Below are 18,560 nucleotides of genomic sequence, written 5' to 3' on the forward strand. Positions count from 1 at the left end.
TGCAGGTTTATAGCATCTGGACACAAATGATCAATTAAAAACAAGTGAAAATATATGGCACATGCAAAGACAGGTATATAGGTAAGGTCAGTTGAATACAATTATGTTTTTATCAGCCTGTATCTCCACTGCAAGAAGTAAAAATTAATTCAAATATTAATGAATATAAACTTTCATAGGGTTTAATTCAAAGGATTTTCACATGTTCATATTGGGCATTCAGTACTAACATCAGTGTTAAAAGTTTTAGATCTAGATTTCAATGGGAAATGGCAGTTCTATACACAATAATCTCCAGTAATCTCCAGGAACCCAATTACCATCAGCTCTAGCATGTATGGCTAGTAGATAGGGAGAATGGATGTTGTAGTCCAACAGCACCCAGAAAGCCACATATACTTACCCCTGGTCTAAAGACATATACAGATGAAGTAAACGTGTGATATATGGCTACAATCCAATGTATACTTTGCTGAGACTAGAATGCCTATTCAATGTAGTGATATCCACTTCTAAGTAAACAAACATAGGATTGAACTAAACTTAAGCACACCATCTAGGCAACTGAAACTGTTTCCTATAATGGAGAATGGTTTTCGTCTAAGAATTGGGGGAAAATATTTACCAGCAACTTCCAGAATGCCATTTTAAGATCCTTGTTTCTTATGCTATAGATGATTGGATTCATTAGTGGTGGCACCATGCAGTAGAACATAGAAACCAAGAGGTCAAATGCTGATGGGGACCCAGATGTTGGTCTTAAATAGACAAAGGTGCCACTTACCAAAAACAGGGTGATAACAATAAGGTGAGGCAAACAAGTTGAGAAGACCTTTTGCTTCCCTTGTTTGGATGGGATTTTCAGGACTGCTCTGAAGATGTGAATGTAAGAAAAAGCAATAAGAGCAAAGTAGATGAAGGCTAAACAAACTCCAAAAGTCACAACCCAAATCGCAGTGTTATCCGAGTCAGAGCAAGAGTTCTTCAGCAGTTGTGGGATTTCACAGAAAAACTGATTGATGACATTAGAACAGAACTCAACTCTGAATGTTGTTCCGGTGTACATTGTTGTATAGAAAAGTCCACCAATCCATGCACTGGTTGCCATCTGAATGCAAGCTTTCTTGTTCATGACAGTCTCATAATGCAGTGGATTGCAGATGGCAACATAGCGATCATATGCCATGACACCAAGGAAGACGTAATGGGACATCATGAAGAAAACAAGGAAGAATATTTGGCAGACACATCCAGAGTAAGAGATCGTTTGGGTCTTCATCAACGAATTTGCAATGGACTTGGGAACTGTAACCGATATGGAGCCAATGTCTTGCAATGACAGGTTGGCGAGAAAGAAATACATGGGTGTATGAAGCTGGTGGCTGTAGAAGATGACAGTGATGATGATAAGGTTTTCTATGAGGGCCACCAAATATATTATGACAAAAAGGCTGATGTGAATTACCTGCACCTCCCGAATATCAGGGAATCCATGTAGAAGGAATCCACTTACTCTTGACTGGTTCATCATTGTGCCTCAGATTTTGGTTCCTAGGAAAATGAAGCTACAATACTACTTCTTTCTCTTTCAGTTGTATCAGGAAATCTTTCTCTCTGTACTGTATGTGGTGACGGGTGGTATGTACAGCAATAAGCTTTATAGATGTCTCACTTCTAATTATACCCCGAAGGTTAAATTCTCATGAGCCTCCTACATACAGCTCAGCAAATGTGGATCAAATGTGTATTTGAGGGTTGAGATGCAGCTATAATGACTATGATCCAAAGTTCTGCTTTGGCGTATGTAAAGGGCTTGCACCAGAGGGGGGGGGGTTCTTTAAAAAAAATGTTCCTAAAGCAGTTTTCTCTATGGCATAACCCTGTGTGGGTTGTTGGCTGGTGCTATTTAACACATCTAGGACTGCAATCCTTTACACAACTATGTGGGATGAAGTCCTATGGAACCCTGTATGAGTTAATTCTAAGAAGACATGTATAGGATTATGCTGTAAAATCCTCTTCTGCTCATGAAATTGGTTTTCTTTGTTGCCTACCCCCTGCCAGAAAGTTCTAAATCAAGCAAGTAATAACAGATCAATAATGGCAAATGTTGTATATGATTTAAGGCTAGCATCCACAGAACAATGTGGATTGCCTTATGCTCCATAGTGAGGGTTGTAGACCAACCTGTTGCATTAAAACTGTGTCCATCTTTTTAATAAAGCACAGAATGACTTCTAAGAGAAGACTCCACATTCTACTTGTTATATTTGCATTTTTGTAACCATTTTTTGTATTGTGAAAAACTTTTAATTAAAAAATCTCATTACATGGGAGTAATCAATCAAATTTTCCTTGGATTACCACTGATTCAGTGGTAAAGAGCAAGCCTCCTCAGGGCAAACAGCATTGAAAACTGAAAACTGCTCAGATGTGGCATAAACATACACCATTAATTTATACTATTTCAGACCTTTCTCTCTTTCTCTGTTTCAAATGCAGCAGGAAGAACATTGTCCTAGATATAAATGTGCAGGCTGAAAGAAACCTCAGCAAGGAGTAGAATTGTTTACAATTTTACTTTCTGGCATTCACATCAAGCAATTTATGATCCAGTCCTGGGCAAAATTATAATTTTATCATTTAGCATTCAGCCTCTCAGCCTCATTTGTTTGATTGAATTTTCCACAGATATTATGCAATGTCTGCTGTTTATCAAGCATACTTTCTGATTTTCTGATGCAGAAATTATATGCCAGGCATGAAAAATTTCAGGCCTGGGGTCAAATTTTTCTACCTGTCAGCACTCTCAGTCCATATTCCCGACAATGGTCACAATCCCACACCAGCCCTTCTTTGCATGCTCCTTTCACATTTTATTTGGCTAGAATGCATGCATGAAATCAGTGCTTTTGGCTTGCCCAGAGGGATAATAGAGAAGAATGTCCAAGTGCATGCAGAAACGAGCCTGTTGTGGAAAGCTAAAGCTCCCATTTTTTACTCTGGCCCCTTTTGCCACAGATGAGGTACACCATTCACTAGTGACTCCAGGAAACTTGCCCAGAAGGGAGTGCAGCCCTCAGGTTGAAAAAGCTTCTGCATCCCTCTTATACAACATCCCCTCCTCTTCATTTGTTTCTGCAAGGAGGGAAGAACATTGGAGTACAGACATGGGTATGGGAGTTAAATCCCGAAGCTTTTTTAAATCCCTATGTTTGAACCTTGTGGTCTGTGATGCTGCTTCTGCTTATAAAGAAGCTGCGGATTTTTATGAATTCAATCAAACCACCCATACCCCTTTTGCTGCATCTACAACCTCATCACTTCTCAGTGGGTGAGTGTATAATTCGTCATAGAAAGAATGGCCCTTTTGCAGAGACTGCAATAGCCCTAAGGCCTCTTCTCCCTCATGTGCAAACATTTTTTAAAAGAAGCAGCAGCAGCAGCAGCACTTTCTACACCAGCCCTTTCTAGGAATCAGTTCTGTGATCATTTTTTCTCAGAGACCAAGACATACTTAGTCATTTATCATCTGGTGACTGTTCAATGTACTCATCAGGTTGTATGGTGGAGGGACCCATGGTTGTATTGTTTGCTACAGGCAGCAAAATGTCTTGGGCCTGCCCTGAGAGCTACCTGAAACCCACAGTTACAACTTCCAGGTAAATTCAAATATGCAGTTTCAAAATCCCCCTGTGCCACAAGGTCTTCTTGGATTCCTCCAGTTCAGTTGCACCATTCACGCTTTTGCATGACAGTCCACATGGTCTGTTTATCGCATATATGTATTTATTTACTTTGAAATTCTGCCAGTTGAGTGATTTCCAAGATGGCTTACAACAGGCTGAACACCTGTACAGCCCAGTCACCAGAGACGTCTTTACCATTGGGCGTAGCGGCATGGTGAGCCAGGGTGCCAAGCAGTGGAGGGTGCCAGGTGGAGAGTCAGGGAAGAGTCTGGGGAGGAGAGATCGGGGAGGTAAGCAAAATGGAGTGGGGGCTTGGTGCCTGCCCGCCCCCAATGCCCGTTGGAGGTGGGAAGGCTCCAGATGCTTTCCCGCAGCACTCTCCGCTGGCTCTATGACACACCACCTCCTCGGCTGTGTGGTGTGTGCTTTGCATCCCAAGCTCTGCACATCATAAACATGACTCTACCACCACTTCCCCCGTTCACTCTACCTCAAAAGATCCCCGCGCTCGAGGCTACATGCTGCAACTGCTGCCCCCTCCCTCCTTCCTCTGCTTCTCCACCGCCTTGCCCAGAACCTGGCTCCTCCCACTGCCCCCACCACCTCTGCACTTCTTCATACAAACCTCTATTCCTTCCCCTGTGTGATCCCCTCCCAGTCACGCTCTCTCCTTCCTCCCCAAGCAAGGATGGCGAGACTGCAGCTGTGCCAGCACGCTTCTCTGCTGCAGCGACGCAGTCGGCCCTGCTCACTTCGCCTGTCCCTTCCTGGATGAGATCCCCGCCTGCCTCCCGTGATGCCCCCATTGTCTCCGGCTGCCCAGCCCCACACCATGATCCCGCAGCAGGAGCCAACATCTCGCCGTGCACGAGAAGCATGGGGCAGCAGCGTGAGGGTGGGAGCAGCCTTTCCTAAAAAATGTCAACAACTTTGGGGTCCCCCCCTTAAAAAAATGTCTACAACTCTGGGAAACGGGGGGGGGGGCAGAGGGATCTTTGCACCCTGGCTCCAGATATGCGTAAGACGGCCCTGCCAGTCACCAGGCTTTTCTTTTGTTCTGATATCAACAATGGAAGCTAAATTATGTTCAGTAAGGTTGCATTTACCTCACAGTGGGGGGGGGTACCTCTTTTCCAAGGCTTTCTTTGTGCATGCTTCTTTGCTGCTGAGACCAAGCCTGCGCACAGAAACTGAGCAGAATTTAACCCCTGCTAGACACATAGGGAAAAGTGTGTCCATTCAAAGAAAGCTTTTTAAAATCTCACAATACCTCTTGTGCTATTAATTTTAAAAGACAAGCAGAACAAACCACTTCTAATCATGTGATGTCATAACAACATTGTTAATTGAAAGATGGGTATCTCAGCCTTTCCCAAATGCCTGAACACTGAAGTGGATTTTTTTAAATATCTATTTTTATTGAGTTTCAAAACAGACAAATATATACAGAACAAAATGATAGTGCATTCAAAACTTTTTAAAAAGCGTCAATCCCAACCCTCCCAGCATCTACTGACAGAAATTTCGTCAGCACATAGAAACATATCCATAGTTCTTGGTTATAGTAGGAACTGACAGATTAAAGAAAAGGAATTAAATGCATACATCAGAACCCAACAGATTTGTATTGGGTTGGAACAGATCTATTACCACCTTGCATATCACTGAAATGTTTTTACCTAACTTTGAAAAGACAGCAGTGTTGAAGCATGACACAGCTAAGAGAGTCATTACAGAAATGTGGAGCCACTGCAGAGAAGGCTCTTCCATGTACACCCGCCGTAGGGGCTGGAACCATCAGCTTCAAAGCTCATTAGAAGCTGGAACCATAATCCACCCAATCATAAAATGACTTATGACCTAAAACCTTCTGGATCCAGGAGTTGTTCCTCCTCCTCCTCCTCCATTTCATTTCTGTACTGCTTAAGAAGCAGAAAAACCTCAACCAGTTTACAACACATTAAAACATCAAATAAAACAATCCAGAATAGAAAATTACAGAAGAAAGACAAATATAAAATATACATTCAAAGCAACATAATTAACAGGAAAGTAATACATGATCTTAAAATTTTCCTAATAAAATATTGCAAAGGATATCAACTACAGATGCACATTTAACACATTAAGGTTCACAAAAATTCTTTTTTTATTTATGAAATTTCTATACTGCCCTTGATCTGAGGATCACAGAACAGTTTACAATATAAAAACACAAAAATCCATTAAGCATTAACTTAAGCATTTCAAAAGAAAACATTACTAAAAGAAGTCAAATACAAAATGCTGGGATCCAGGCACAATAGAAAGCACCTGTTATCCCCCGATGGCCCTTTTCTCTCCAGTCTCCACCTTCTTCTAGCTATGACTCAACTCATAGTTCTTCTAAATATAGACTTCCTGATACGAGCAGTGCTGGGATGTGGAATCATAACAAATGGGAAATAGCAGCCACATCAAAGCCATCTTCCTCCCTACCTGTCTCATATATGCAGGTTTATAGCATCTGGACACAAATGAACGAGTAAAAACAAGTGAAAATATATGGCACATGCAAGGACAGGTATATAGGTAAGGTCAGTTGAATACAATTATGTTTTTATCAGCCTGTATCTCCACTGCAAGAAGTAAAAATTAATTCAAATATTATATATTTTATAGAATTTAATGTAAAGGATTTTCACATGTTCATATTGGGCATTCAGTACTAATATCAGTGTTAAATAAGTTTTAGGTCCTCGAGGTTTCAATGGGAAATGGCCGTGCTATACACAACAATCTCCAGGAACCCAATTACCATCAGCTCTAGCATGTATGGCTAGTAGATAGGGAGAATGGATTTTGTAGTCCAACAGCACCCGGAAAGCCACAGATACTCACCCCTGGTGTAAAGATGAAGTAAATGTGTGATATAAGGCTACAATCCAATGTACACTTTCCTGAGACTAGAATTCCTATTCAATGTAATGATATCCTCTTCTAAGTAAGCAAACATAGGATTGAACAAAACTTATGCACACCATCTAGGCAACTGAAACTGTTTCCTAAAATGGAGAATGTTTTTTGTCTAAGAATTGGGGGAATATATTTACCAGCAACTTCCAGAATGCCATTTTAAGCTCCTTGTTTCTTATGCTATAGATGATTGGATTCGTTACTGGTGGCACCATGCAGTAGAACATAGAAGCCAAGAGGTCAAATGCCGATGGAGACCTGGGAGCTGGTCTTAAATAGACAAAGGTACCACTTACCAAAAACAGGGTGATAACAATAAGATGAGGCAAACAAGTTGAGAAGACTTTTTGCTTCCCGTGTCTGGATGGGATTTTCAGGACTGCTCTGAAGATCTGAACGTAAGAAAAAGCAATAAGAGCAAAGTAGATGAAGGCTAAACAAACTCCAAAAGTCACAACCCAAATCACAGTGTTATCCGAGTCAGAGCAAGAGTTCTTCAGCAGTTGTGGGATTTCACAGAAAAACTGATTGATGACATTAGAACAGAACTCAACTCTGAATGTTGTTCCGGTGTACACTGTTGTATAGAAAAGTCCACCAATCCATGCACTGGTTGCCATCTGAATGCAAGCTTTCTTGTTCATGACAGTCTCATAATGCAGTGGATTGCAGATGGCAACATAGTGATCATATGCCATGACACCAAGGAAGACGTAATGGGACATCATGAAGAAAGCAAGGAAGAATATTTGGCAGACACATCCAGAGTAAGAGATCGTTTGGGTCTTCATCAACGAATTTGCAATGGACTTGGGAACTGTAACTGATATGGAGCCAATGTCTTGCAATGACAGGTTGGCGAGAAAAAAGTACATGGGTGTATGAAGCTGGTGGCTGTAGAAGATGACAGTGATGATGATAAGGTTTTCTATGAGGGCCACCAGATATATTATGACAAAAAGGCTGAAGTGAAATATCTGCACCTCCCGAATATCAGGGAATCCATGTAGAAGGAATCCATTTGCTCTTGAGTGGTTCATCATTGTGTGTCTCAGACCTTTGTTTGGTGCCTGGGAAAGAAAGCTGCCATACTACTTCTTTCTAATTCTTTCTTATTTAGTTGAACCAGGAAATCTTTCTTGGCAAACATGCTTTGATTATTTGTGATTACTTGTCCAAAAAGGCTTGTGCCTCCTCCGTTGCTACATCATCCACCTTGCCAAGAAGCCTACCCTGGTGATGTGTTCTACTTGCACTCCTGTCTTTTGGTAAGAGAAGCCAAAATGAAAGAATCCTTTGGTGGTGAATCTCTGACTGCCCTCCCTGTCATCAAGACTCATTCCAACCAATGTAATCTCTATCACTTAAGGGCAGATATTGGAAACTAAGCTATTCAACAAAGGAGTGAAATGGTTAGCAATGAGCTTTATCAATGTCTAGTTACTAATTATACCCAGAAGGTTTAATTCTCACGAGCCTTCTACAGCTCAGCAGCTGTGAATCAGATGTGTATTTTGAGGGTTGAGATTCAGTTATGTTTATAATGACTATGATCCAAAGTTCTTCTTAGGGGCTTGCACCAGAGGGGGGGGGGTTTAATGTTCCTAAATCACTTTTCTCTAAGTGTGTGTGGTGGGTTTCTGGCAGTGGCTGCTTAAATTAAGAAGAAGAAGAAGAAGAGGAGGAGGAGGAGGAGGAGGAGGAGGAGGAGGAGGAGGAGGAGTTTGGATTTGATATCCCGCTTTATCACTACCCAAAGGAGTCTCAAAGCGGCTAACATTCTCCTTTCCCTTCCTTCCCCACAACAAACACTCTGTGAGGCGAGTGAGGCTGAGAGACTTCAAATAAGTGTGACACATCTAAAACTGAAATCTTTTACACCAGTGGTTTTCATCCAGTGTGCTGTGGCACCCTTAGGTGCCTTGAAGGAAGGTCAGGGGTGCTGCCCTGACCATGGCCTCCATCCCTCTTTTCTTCCCTCCCTCCTCTGATTCCTGCTCACATCTCTGCCTCCCATAGGCTTGCATGGCTGTTTGTTGCAGCAGCTCTGACTACAAGCTCCCCATGCAAATGGTCCTCTGGGGTTGGCCAAGGGGTGCTGGTTGCCAGAAACTGAGGTGGTCTTGGAGTAAGCAAGCAAGTGGTTGAGGTAGCCCAGCCAGCCAGTCTGCCAGTCCTTGCTCTTGGGAATGGATGGACAAATGAGAGGCTGGGCAGGCAGCAAGCACACTGGTCTTTCTTGTGCTTGTTGTGTACAATGCCTGCCTGGGAGTTCAGTGTCCTTCACCAAAAGGGAGGCTTTCTGTCATGCAGGCCTGGTGGCACCCACTGCTGCCTCCCAAAGTAAGGAAGGTGTAACATTCACATTTGGCCAATCCCTGTTGGGTTGCTAAAGCTGGGGTCTTTCTCTTCCCATGACCATATGGGGCGGTGTGAGAAGGCACCTATATTTTAGGTGGGAGGGCAGGTCAGAGACCAGGGGGAGTGGCGACAGCTGCCCAGGTGGAGGGTATTTGAAAAGGGGTGAGGGGCTGTGACATAGCTGGGCTTCTGAGGCTCGGAGGGCATTTCGCCACAAGACAGTCACACACACCCTTGTGGAGCTTTCCCTCAGCCTCCTCACCTCTCCATTCTCCTTGAGAATCCTCCAGGCAGCTGCTGCCACGAGAAGGCATCAGAGAAGGGAGAGAACAAAAGAGGGTTGGAGGCCAGTGTTGCCTGCAGTACCCCTGACCATCATTCAAGGCACCCCAGGGTGCCATGGCACACTGGTTGAAAACCATTGAACTGAATAACTGATGAATGTCAGTTGAAATGGACTCACACTGTGCCCAATGGACTCACACTGTGTCCAAAGCTGCTTGTTTGGCCATTCTCTGTCTCTCTTTCTTTAACAAATTCACAAAACAGGTATTAAATGCTAAACAAAACATTTTTAAAAAAACAACTACACAAAAACCTTAAAGTAGGAAACACTCATTTTTGCTTCTTTGGTTACCAAAAGTGCACAGAGTTCTATGGAGGATTGGCCTTCAAGAAAACAGTTCTGAGCATGCTCATAATGCAGATCTATGTTTCAATTTTCTACCAAGCTACTAGGTCTACCCTGAGGCAGACTTACTATTGCTTCACTATGAATATGCCATGGCTGTAAGCTAATATTGATTGGTTAGATTGCCCGCACCTTCCCTAGGAAATAGAAGTATATAAATACCTTATATTTATTTAGAAAATGTATAATCCATTTGCTTAAAAAAAGGCCATACCTAAAATGCCAAAACCATATAAAAACAAAGATGCATAAGACCATTGTTGTTGCTTTTTTAGTATAATATCCATAAACCAATTTCTTAAAAAAGAAATTTTGTATTTGCTACAGTAGTTTAGATAAGCACACTGTCAATCTTTACTTTATCACGATCATTTAAGCAGAAGTTGGATGGACATCTGTCATGAATGCATTGAAGGGGGTTGGAGTAGATAACCCTTAGGGTCCCTTCCAACTCTATGATTTACCTATCTGCACTGGCCAAGGGCAGGCTGTTGGGGTGTTGGGTGCATGTGCTGCAGAAGCTCAGACAAGCAGTAAAACTCACCACAGAAAACAGCCATTTAGCAGAGTGGTCTTCACTAGGCAAACACCAACATGCACTACTATACATACACTATTTACAGATGCTGCAAGTTGTCTTCGCTCTCTGAGCCCAGAGAGGGTTCTTTCTTTCAAAGTCTTTGCTGTGTTAAAGCCCATAGCCAAGTCTTTAGTTCAGTTGCACACAAAGTCCAGCAACTAATAAGAGTTCTGAAGTCTGGCAATTTTCCAACTTCAGTGTGTCTGGGCTTCAGTGTGGGGGAAACTGAAACTTCCTTTAAAATCTGTCTCAGCCTTGACAAAAGAGGTAGTACTTGAGAGGGATATCTCATGGTTATAAATTTAGCCCATACTTTCCTTATTCAGCAAACTACTGATCACCTTGTGGAATGTTTGCTCAAATCAGCATATGTGGTGGAGATGTGGGAAGTGGTTCAGTTCTGGACGGATTTGTTGAAATAAAATCAGTCCCTGGACAAAACACCTCTAATGTCCAGACCTGGCACTGCTTCTTAACCTTTGACAGGAAATAACACTAGCTTCAGACCCCTCAAAGGTTGTCTAGGAGCCAGGCTCATAATAACAATATACGAGAAGGTGAAACAAATTAGGGCAAGTAGCACTTGAGGAAAAAAGAGATCAATAAAATAAAATTGGCACAAAGACTGAAGCATAATGATTCAATTGCAACTGATTGGAAAGGTTTTATTAAATATATGGCTAAAAATTAAAACAGAGGGCTCCTTTGACACTATAAAAACTTTTGGTTAGAATAATCTGTATATTACCCTGTGTGCAAATGTTTTCATGTATGAGAACTTATAGCGTATTTGGCTGTTATTTCTGATGTATTGCCCAAACTTTATCATCTTGGTTAGGGTGGGATATTGTATGTTTGTGTGATGTTGTAATATGCTGTAAGGATTTAATTAAAAATGATTGCTTTAAAATGAGAGTGCTCTAAACCAGGTTACATGACCTAGCTGAATAGGCTTAGGATATAGCCTAAGCACTCCCCCCACCTGGTCCTGCTTTTGCCATTCCCCCTGACTACCCTCAATTTGGACTTACTTTTCAAACAGTTTTCTATGCCAGCTGCCAGGCCATGAGACTGAGCCAAATAGGCTTAAAATACAGCCTAGCCCACCTCCCCCAGTCCTTCCCCAACCATGTTTCTGGAACAGCCTTTTTTTTGAAATTTATGCCACCCACAGCTCAACCAGCTTCCACTCAGTTGTCTGAGCATTTTATATTGGTGTGTCTTCAACAGAGCTGGGGTCAGGAACTAAATGCTGAAAAACAATTGACCAAACCGGAGATAAACTAAATCCCAATGCTTATCCCTGAAGATCTTGCTGTAGGATTGCCCCTCTTAAGTTATTTTCTTATTTAGATATTTTATTTGTTTTAATGCACTTTGAGGGATATTCATTGGTGCTGAAAACATAATCAAAATGGAATTATTAAAAAAGAAAAAGAAAAATTTAACCTCCACGTGACATTAGGGAGATCAGAGTATGAATCTTGGGGAAGAACATGAGATCCACCTTAGATTTAAAGTCAAGTACAGCTTATCCCCTTTCTGTATAAAATAATATGTAAAGAAAATACAAACCCAACCATTGCTTAAAGAAAACAACAGAGAAAACATTTTTAAAAGATTACCTCAGGCTCAGACCTACAAGTTTTGCCAGGGCAGCCTTGAGGTCCTTATTTCTCATGCTGTAAATTACTGGATTCAGCATGGGAGGAACCATGGAATATATTATAGTAAATATCAAATCCATTTGTGGAGCAGTGTTAGAGGTGGGCCTGAGGTAAGCAAAGCATACTGTAAGTAAAAATGTGGAGAAGACAATGAGGTGGGGTAGACAAGTTGAGAAGGCCTTTCTTCTTCCCTGGGCTGAAGGGATTTTCAGAACAGCACTGAAGATGTGTACATAAGTAACAATGATGAAAATGAAACAGCCAACCCCAACTGTAAAACTAAACATAAGAATTCCAATTTCAATTAGGTACAAGTCAGAACACGCAAGCTTAAGTAACTGTGGGATTTCACAGAAGAACTGACTGACAACATTGGAGCAGAATAGTATTGAAAACGTTCCACTGGTGTTTAAAACTGCATGCAGAAGGCCGCCAACCCACACACCAGCAACCATTTGGGTACAAGCTCTCCTGTTCATTACCATTTCATATTGCAGGGGATCACAAATGGCAACGTACCGATCATATGCCATGACTGTAAGGAGGAAAACATCACATCCAACAAAGAAGAGAAATGAAAGGACTTGAACAACACATCCAAAATATGAAATGTGCCTTGTGTTCATGAGGGAATTGGCCATGGATTTGGGAATAATAACTGAAACAGAGCCAAGGTCCTGCATTGCCAAATTCACCAGAAAGAAGTACATTGGGGTGTGCAGGTGGTGGTCAAAAGCTACTGCGAAGATTATGAGAAGATTCCCTGTCACAGTTGCTAAGAACATTCCAAGGAAGAGAAAGAAGTGTAGCATCTGCAGTTCCCGGACTTCTGAGAATTCCAAGAGAAGAAACTCAGACACTGATGTCTGATTATCCATTTTTTACTTAATGTTAAGTAGCATGGCAAGCCTGGAAGAAAACAACAACTCTGTATTTAATTCAGTTTGAAGCAGTTTAATGAATAAATATCAAATCCTCTATGAAGACACAATTAGAATCCGTCACACTAAATTTCCCACAGAGGATCTTCGCAGAAGCTAAGAAAAAGGTTGGCCTGTTGCTCAACATCCAAAAAAACAAAGTGCTGCACCAACAAGCACAAAACTACCACTCTGCAATGCCACAAATCAAACTCAATGGTGTAACGTTGGAAAGGGTCATTCACTTCTCCTACCTGGGCAGTTATCTTTCCACAAGGACCGCCATTGATGCCAACATCCAGTATTGCCTGGGCTCAGTGAGCGCAGCTTTCTCCAGATTGAAATGCAGAGTGTTTGAGGACCGGGATGTTCGTAGGGAAACTAAAATGTTTGTTTACAACGCTATTGTACTACCAACCTTTCTGTATGCTTGTGAAACATGGAACACTTGTAAACGTCATCTCCAGCTCCTTGAAAGATTCCATTAACGGTGTCTCTGAAAATTTAGTGTAGCTTCCCAACATGCACTGCAGCATTATGGTTCAGTAAAATGTTTGTTTCATTTGGGCTGTTTGGGAGATTCTGTTTCATTATCTAAAGGGTACCGGATATTCTTAGCCCAAAATACAGCTTGAAATAAAATAACTGTTTGCTGGTGTATTTTGCTATGCATTCCCAAACAGTTTTTAAGGATGCTCAGTTCCCAGAGAAGCACTGTACATCTCAGGTTGTTCTTGTTTCCCTTTCACACAATGAATGGAATATGGGTATTACTTAAAGACTATTGCTATGTCTCTCTTCCCGGTCTTACCTCAGATGTAGAGGAAGATGTAGTCAAAGAGTACCTAGAGGACAAGTAGCTTCCATTCATGCAAAATGAATGAGGATTCTGAGAGCTTCAACTTTGTACTCAGTTAAATTTTGCTTATATAAATCTGGTTAATGTTCTATAAAAGGTCCCTCAGTTGGTCACAAACTTTCAGGATAACATAAAATAAACACATATGTAGTTCTTCTTAAGTTTGGATTGTAGTCACCAATAGTTATAGTAAAGTCTTTTTATTAATGCAATTAATGTGTTTCCACTTGAATGGATGACATATGACTACCCTCTGGAAATGATCTGAATACTGCATGTTGTAGGAAATAGAATTAATCCGTGCAAGAGCCAAAATCTCATACTTGGTTCTTAGATTATAGTACTATTTACATTGCCAATGAAAGTATCCCATTAGCAGTTCCTCTATAGGCAGCTCACATGCTTTGATTTAAGTGGGACAATCATTTCAAGAGGAAAATGTAGGGATTTGATGACTAGTTAGTTAGTTAAAGAAAGACATACATGTCCAGTCATTCAAGGTAAAATGATATAAATAACTTACTATTTTTCTTCATGCCGGTTTTTCTCTCCAAATGATGATGTGTCTTCTTCTCTGTTGTCTTTAGATGATCATCTATCCATACAAGCACAGCTGAAATTTTATGTATGTTCTCTTACCCTGTACCATTGCCTCCCACCCTCCAAGGCAGTCAAAAGTCTGTTTTCATTGGCAGTACAAGATTGCCACTATGTTATTACGTTTGTTGTGTTCACTGGCACATGCTCTCAAGAGTTCAACACAACTGGGCAAAGAACTCCCCCAAGAAAAATAGATTTTCTGCTATTTCTGAAAATATAATTAAAAGATAATGAATGTCTTTGAAAGTACATTTATTTATCAATTCATTACATTTATTATCCACCCATAAGTTATAACTGGGGTTCTCTGTGCAATGAACAATTTAAATGATTTAAAATCACATAATCCAGTAACAGAATATTAAGTCCTTCTCTGATAGTTTTTAAACGATGAAGATTTAGCAGGTTTTAGTTTTTGAATTTGTACTTTTAGATTAATCGTTGCAAGTTATTGGCCAGGATAATGTTCTATACACATTTAGCCCACATTTGAACTATCCATTTAAAACAGTATCATACCACTAAACTATCATCACACAGCTACAAATCCCAGATTTCCCTGGAAACATGTATTGTTAAAACACTATCAGAGTTTAAATTCTGTGGAGGTAATAGGGGTACCATAATGACCCTTAGGACCCCTAACAAACTACAGCTCCCCAGATTCTTTTTGTGAATCTATAACTGTTAAAAGTTGTATAATACTGCTTTAATTGCATGGTGCAGGTGGGATCTTGCTTGGAGGAAGACCAGTTGAGTCCAACAGGTCTTCTGAGTAGACAGAAAAAGTTTTTAATGCTTTAAATTTTCAAAGGCATTATGATTCTGCAATAGTTTGACTTCATCCCATTTTCTCTTCAGACAGATGGATGCCAACACCAGCAACAACAACAAATATGCAAAAAAGAAGCACATTGAAATTGTATATATTTTCTAAAGTACATTACTCAAATAGACATTTTATATGCACTTTCCTGAAATGATGTATTTTGTTCTCATCTACCATATATGTTTGTATATGCAATTTACGCAAAATAATAAGTAAAAAAAAAAAACTTACTTAATTCTGTTGAGCATGGCCTAACTTGGGATGTCTTTGGCCCATAATTTTTCTTTACACTTGGGAAGCACATTCTTTAGTCTTAAGATTTGTGGGCTAACTGATTATGCCTACTCAGACACAGCCAAAATAAAAGGTGGGAACTTAATAATTTGCTTTTCTGTGAGGGTCTTTTAAAAAAAACAGAGAGAATTGATGACAGTGATTAACTGCCAAGCCTATATTGTGTAGACATGTGCAGATTGATCTTGGTAAATTTGCATCCACCCTGGCCCTGGTTGCCCTTTGATTGTGCAGCCATCAAAAGGGGGAAGACTTTGCGAGTTGGGGTGGGGTTGCGGCCCCTCCTTCAGCTGTGTTTTAATGGGCAGAGACAAAAGGATTTAAAGGGTGTAGAATTTCAGTTTAAATGACAAGGCTCAGAGATGTATAATTTTTCTCTGAGTTAGTAGCAACAAGGAGGAAGCAGGGGGCCCGAAGAGCATCATGTGGGTTGACTCTGAAAGGCTGTAATAAAAAGAAAGAGAACATGGCAGATGCAAGCCTGCTGTGCCTATGGGAGAAGCAAGTAATCCTCTTGGATTGTAATGCATTGAACATCTCCATCTAGGCTCAGGTTGTAGACATGTATAAATAAACCATATATATTAAAGACACCTGAATCTCCACCATGCTTCATTGTCCAAAAAGAAACACAGACCCTGGGTAACTGCCCAGAACTCCTTGCATCCCACAATGTTTGGGGATATTGGGGTGGTGTGTACCAGTGGTGAAAAATAAGGGGCGGGTGGAATGTGTCCAGACCTTTTGCAACATACATAACCATTTCACAATATTTTTTCATACATACATATGGTTTGCTCAGAGATTGGCCACCATGGTTTCAAACAGAATTGGACACAAAAGTAGTTACTATAAAAGATGTGAAACCATTTGCTGAAATCTCCAGACTGATGGGAAATATATATATATATATAGAAGGGTTGCATTATTGTACTTAATGGAGAGTAAAGAGCTGAACCAAAATTTGGAATTTTATTAACATCAGCAAATGATACAGGTTGAATAGGTGATATTTATAATTATTGAATTTGATACCCAAAGAGGACCATTTATGAGGAAATGAGCTAGGGAGTTACAAGAGGATCTTAGTATGGAGGAATGGATTTTGGTAAATTGCTGCTACAGATTACATCAGTAGAGTTGGGGGGGGAAATCCTATCTTGATCACTGAATTGGAACAAACAGCAGTCAGGTTTTCCATGGATTTCTGTTCATTCCAATTTAGCACAGAAGAGCGGGTTTTCTGGAGGAAAGAGGCAGAGCAAAGGCAAAACTGCTTGGACCCAGAACGCTGCTCAGACCTGTGATTTCTAAGCGGGGGACAAGTAGAAGTGTGGAGAAGCCCTTAAATTGGGTATTACTCTTTTTTAAGTTTGCTCCAACTGCTAAATTCTCTCTGTGAAAGGATATACAAAGATAGCTATCCTATGCACATGAAGTTCATTTGAAGGAAGCTGGTGTATGTTAAGCCAGTGTAATGTTACACTAGAACCAAACACCATTCAGCAGCAAGGCTGGGCTGCTACTCTGCCTAAGCCTCACAGAAGGAAAGCAAACCTTTCAAATAGTCTTCTATGCAGGGGGCTATACCATGTAACTGAGCTGAATGAGTTTAGGATTCAATCTAGACCCACTCCCCCACTATTACCCTAAAGGTCCATTGTAGATTTAATCCCAAGCATCGCTTATTTCTTTTCTCTATAAAATAATAGGACAAAAAAGTAAAAACCAAACCATTGCTTAAAGAAAGCAACAGAGAAAGCATTTTTAAAAGATTACCTCAGACCTACAAGTTTTGCCAGGGCAGCCTTGAGGTCCTTATTTCTGATGCTGTAAATTACTGGATTCAGCATGGGTGGAACCATGGAATATAGTATAGTAAACACCAAATCCAGTTGTGTGGCAGTGTTAGAGGTGGGTCTGAGGTAAGCAAAGCCTGCTGTAAGGAAAAATGTGGATAAGACAATGAGGTGGGGTAGACAAGTTGAGAAGGCCTTTCTTCTTCCCTCAGCTGAAGGGATTTTCAAAACAGCACTGAAGATGTGTACATAAGTAACAATGATGAAAATGAAGCAGCCAAACCCAATAGTAGTACTAAGCATAACAATTCCAATTTCAATTAGGTACAAGTCAGAACACACAAGCTTAAGTAACTGTGGGATTTCACAGAAGAACTGATTGACAACATTGGAACAGAAGGGCATTGAAAACGTTCCACCGGTGTTTAAAGCTGCATTTAGAAGACCACCAAACCACACACCAGCAACCATTTGGGTGCAAGCTCTCCTGTTCATTATCATTTCATATTGCAGGGGATCACAAATGGCAACGTACCGATCATATGCCATGACTGTAAGGAGGTAAACATCACATCCAACAAAGAGGAAGAACAAGAGGACCTGAAAAACACATCCAAAATATGAAATGTGCCTTGTGTTCATGAGGGAATTGGCCATGGATTTGGGAATAATAACTGAAACAGAGCCAAGGTCCTGCACCGCCAAATTCACCAGAAAGAAGTACATTGGGGTGTGCAGGCGGTGGTCGAAAGCTACTGCCAAGATTATGAGAAGATTCCCTGTCACAGTTGCTAAGAACATTCCAAGGAAGAGAAAGAAGTGTAGCATCTGCAGTTCCTGAACTTCTGAGAATTCCAAGAGAAGAAACTCAGACACTGATGTTTGATTATCCATTTTTTACTTAATTTTAAGTAGCATGGCAAGCCTGGAAGAAAACAACAACTCTGTATTTAATTCAGTTTGAAGCAGTTTAATGAATAAATATAAAACCATTTATGAACACACAATTAGAACCCGTCGCACTAAATTTATAACTATCATATGCTCAACACTAAATCATCTAGCTTTTCTTTGTGGCTTATTGATATTTTGAGGGCCCATGTGAAGTGAGCCTTGGCCACTGAGGGATGGGCTTCATGAAGGAGAAGTTTATTGATTAGAGATAGCAGTAGGTTTTCACAAAGGAATTGGTTGTATATCCTGAATCACCCAACCCACAGGAGATTATTCCTTCAGTGTTGATGCTGGGTTTTAGGATCACCCTATGAGGTGTATCATTTCTCGGAGATCCTTCCACAACACCATCTTAGGGAGTT

The 18,560-nt window shown here is 40.8% G+C and overlaps 4 protein-coding genes across 4 annotated transcripts; all 4 read right to left on the reverse strand.

Moving 5' to 3' along the window:
- Positions 1-577: 577 nt before the first annotated feature.
- On the reverse strand, positions 578-1,531 carry LOC128398721 (olfactory receptor 14C36-like). The gene has a single exon (XM_053359973.1). The coding sequence runs from the start codon at positions 1,529-1,531 to the stop codon at positions 578-580; it is 954 nt and encodes a 317-aa protein (XP_053215948.1).
- Positions 1,532-6,733: 5,202 nt separating this feature from the next.
- Positions 6,734-7,687, reverse strand: LOC128398723 (olfactory receptor 14A16-like). Its single transcript, XM_053359974.1, has one exon. It carries the CDS (start codon positions 7,685-7,687, stop codon positions 6,734-6,736), a length of 954 nt encoding a protein of 317 aa, XP_053215949.1.
- A 4,210-nt stretch (positions 7,688-11,897) lies between these two features.
- LOC128398724 (olfactory receptor 14A16-like) lies at positions 11,898-12,836 on the reverse strand. The gene has a single exon (XM_053359975.1). The coding sequence runs from the start codon at positions 12,819-12,821 to the stop codon at positions 11,898-11,900; it is 924 nt and encodes a 307-aa protein (XP_053215950.1). The 5' UTR covers positions 12,822-12,836.
- Positions 12,837-17,220: 4,384 nt separating this feature from the next.
- LOC128400261 (olfactory receptor 14J1-like) lies at positions 17,221-18,153 on the reverse strand. The gene has a single exon (XM_053362420.1). It carries the CDS (start codon positions 18,136-18,138, stop codon positions 17,221-17,223), a length of 918 nt encoding a protein of 305 aa, XP_053218395.1. The 5' UTR covers positions 18,139-18,153.
- Between the last annotated feature and the right edge of the window lie 407 nt (positions 18,154-18,560).

This window comes from Podarcis raffonei, chromosome 13, assembly GCF_027172205.1.
Source record: "Podarcis raffonei isolate rPodRaf1 chromosome 13, rPodRaf1.pri, whole genome shotgun sequence".
In the NCBI taxonomy this organism is placed as follows: domain Eukaryota; kingdom Metazoa; phylum Chordata; class Lepidosauria; order Squamata; family Lacertidae; genus Podarcis; species Podarcis raffonei.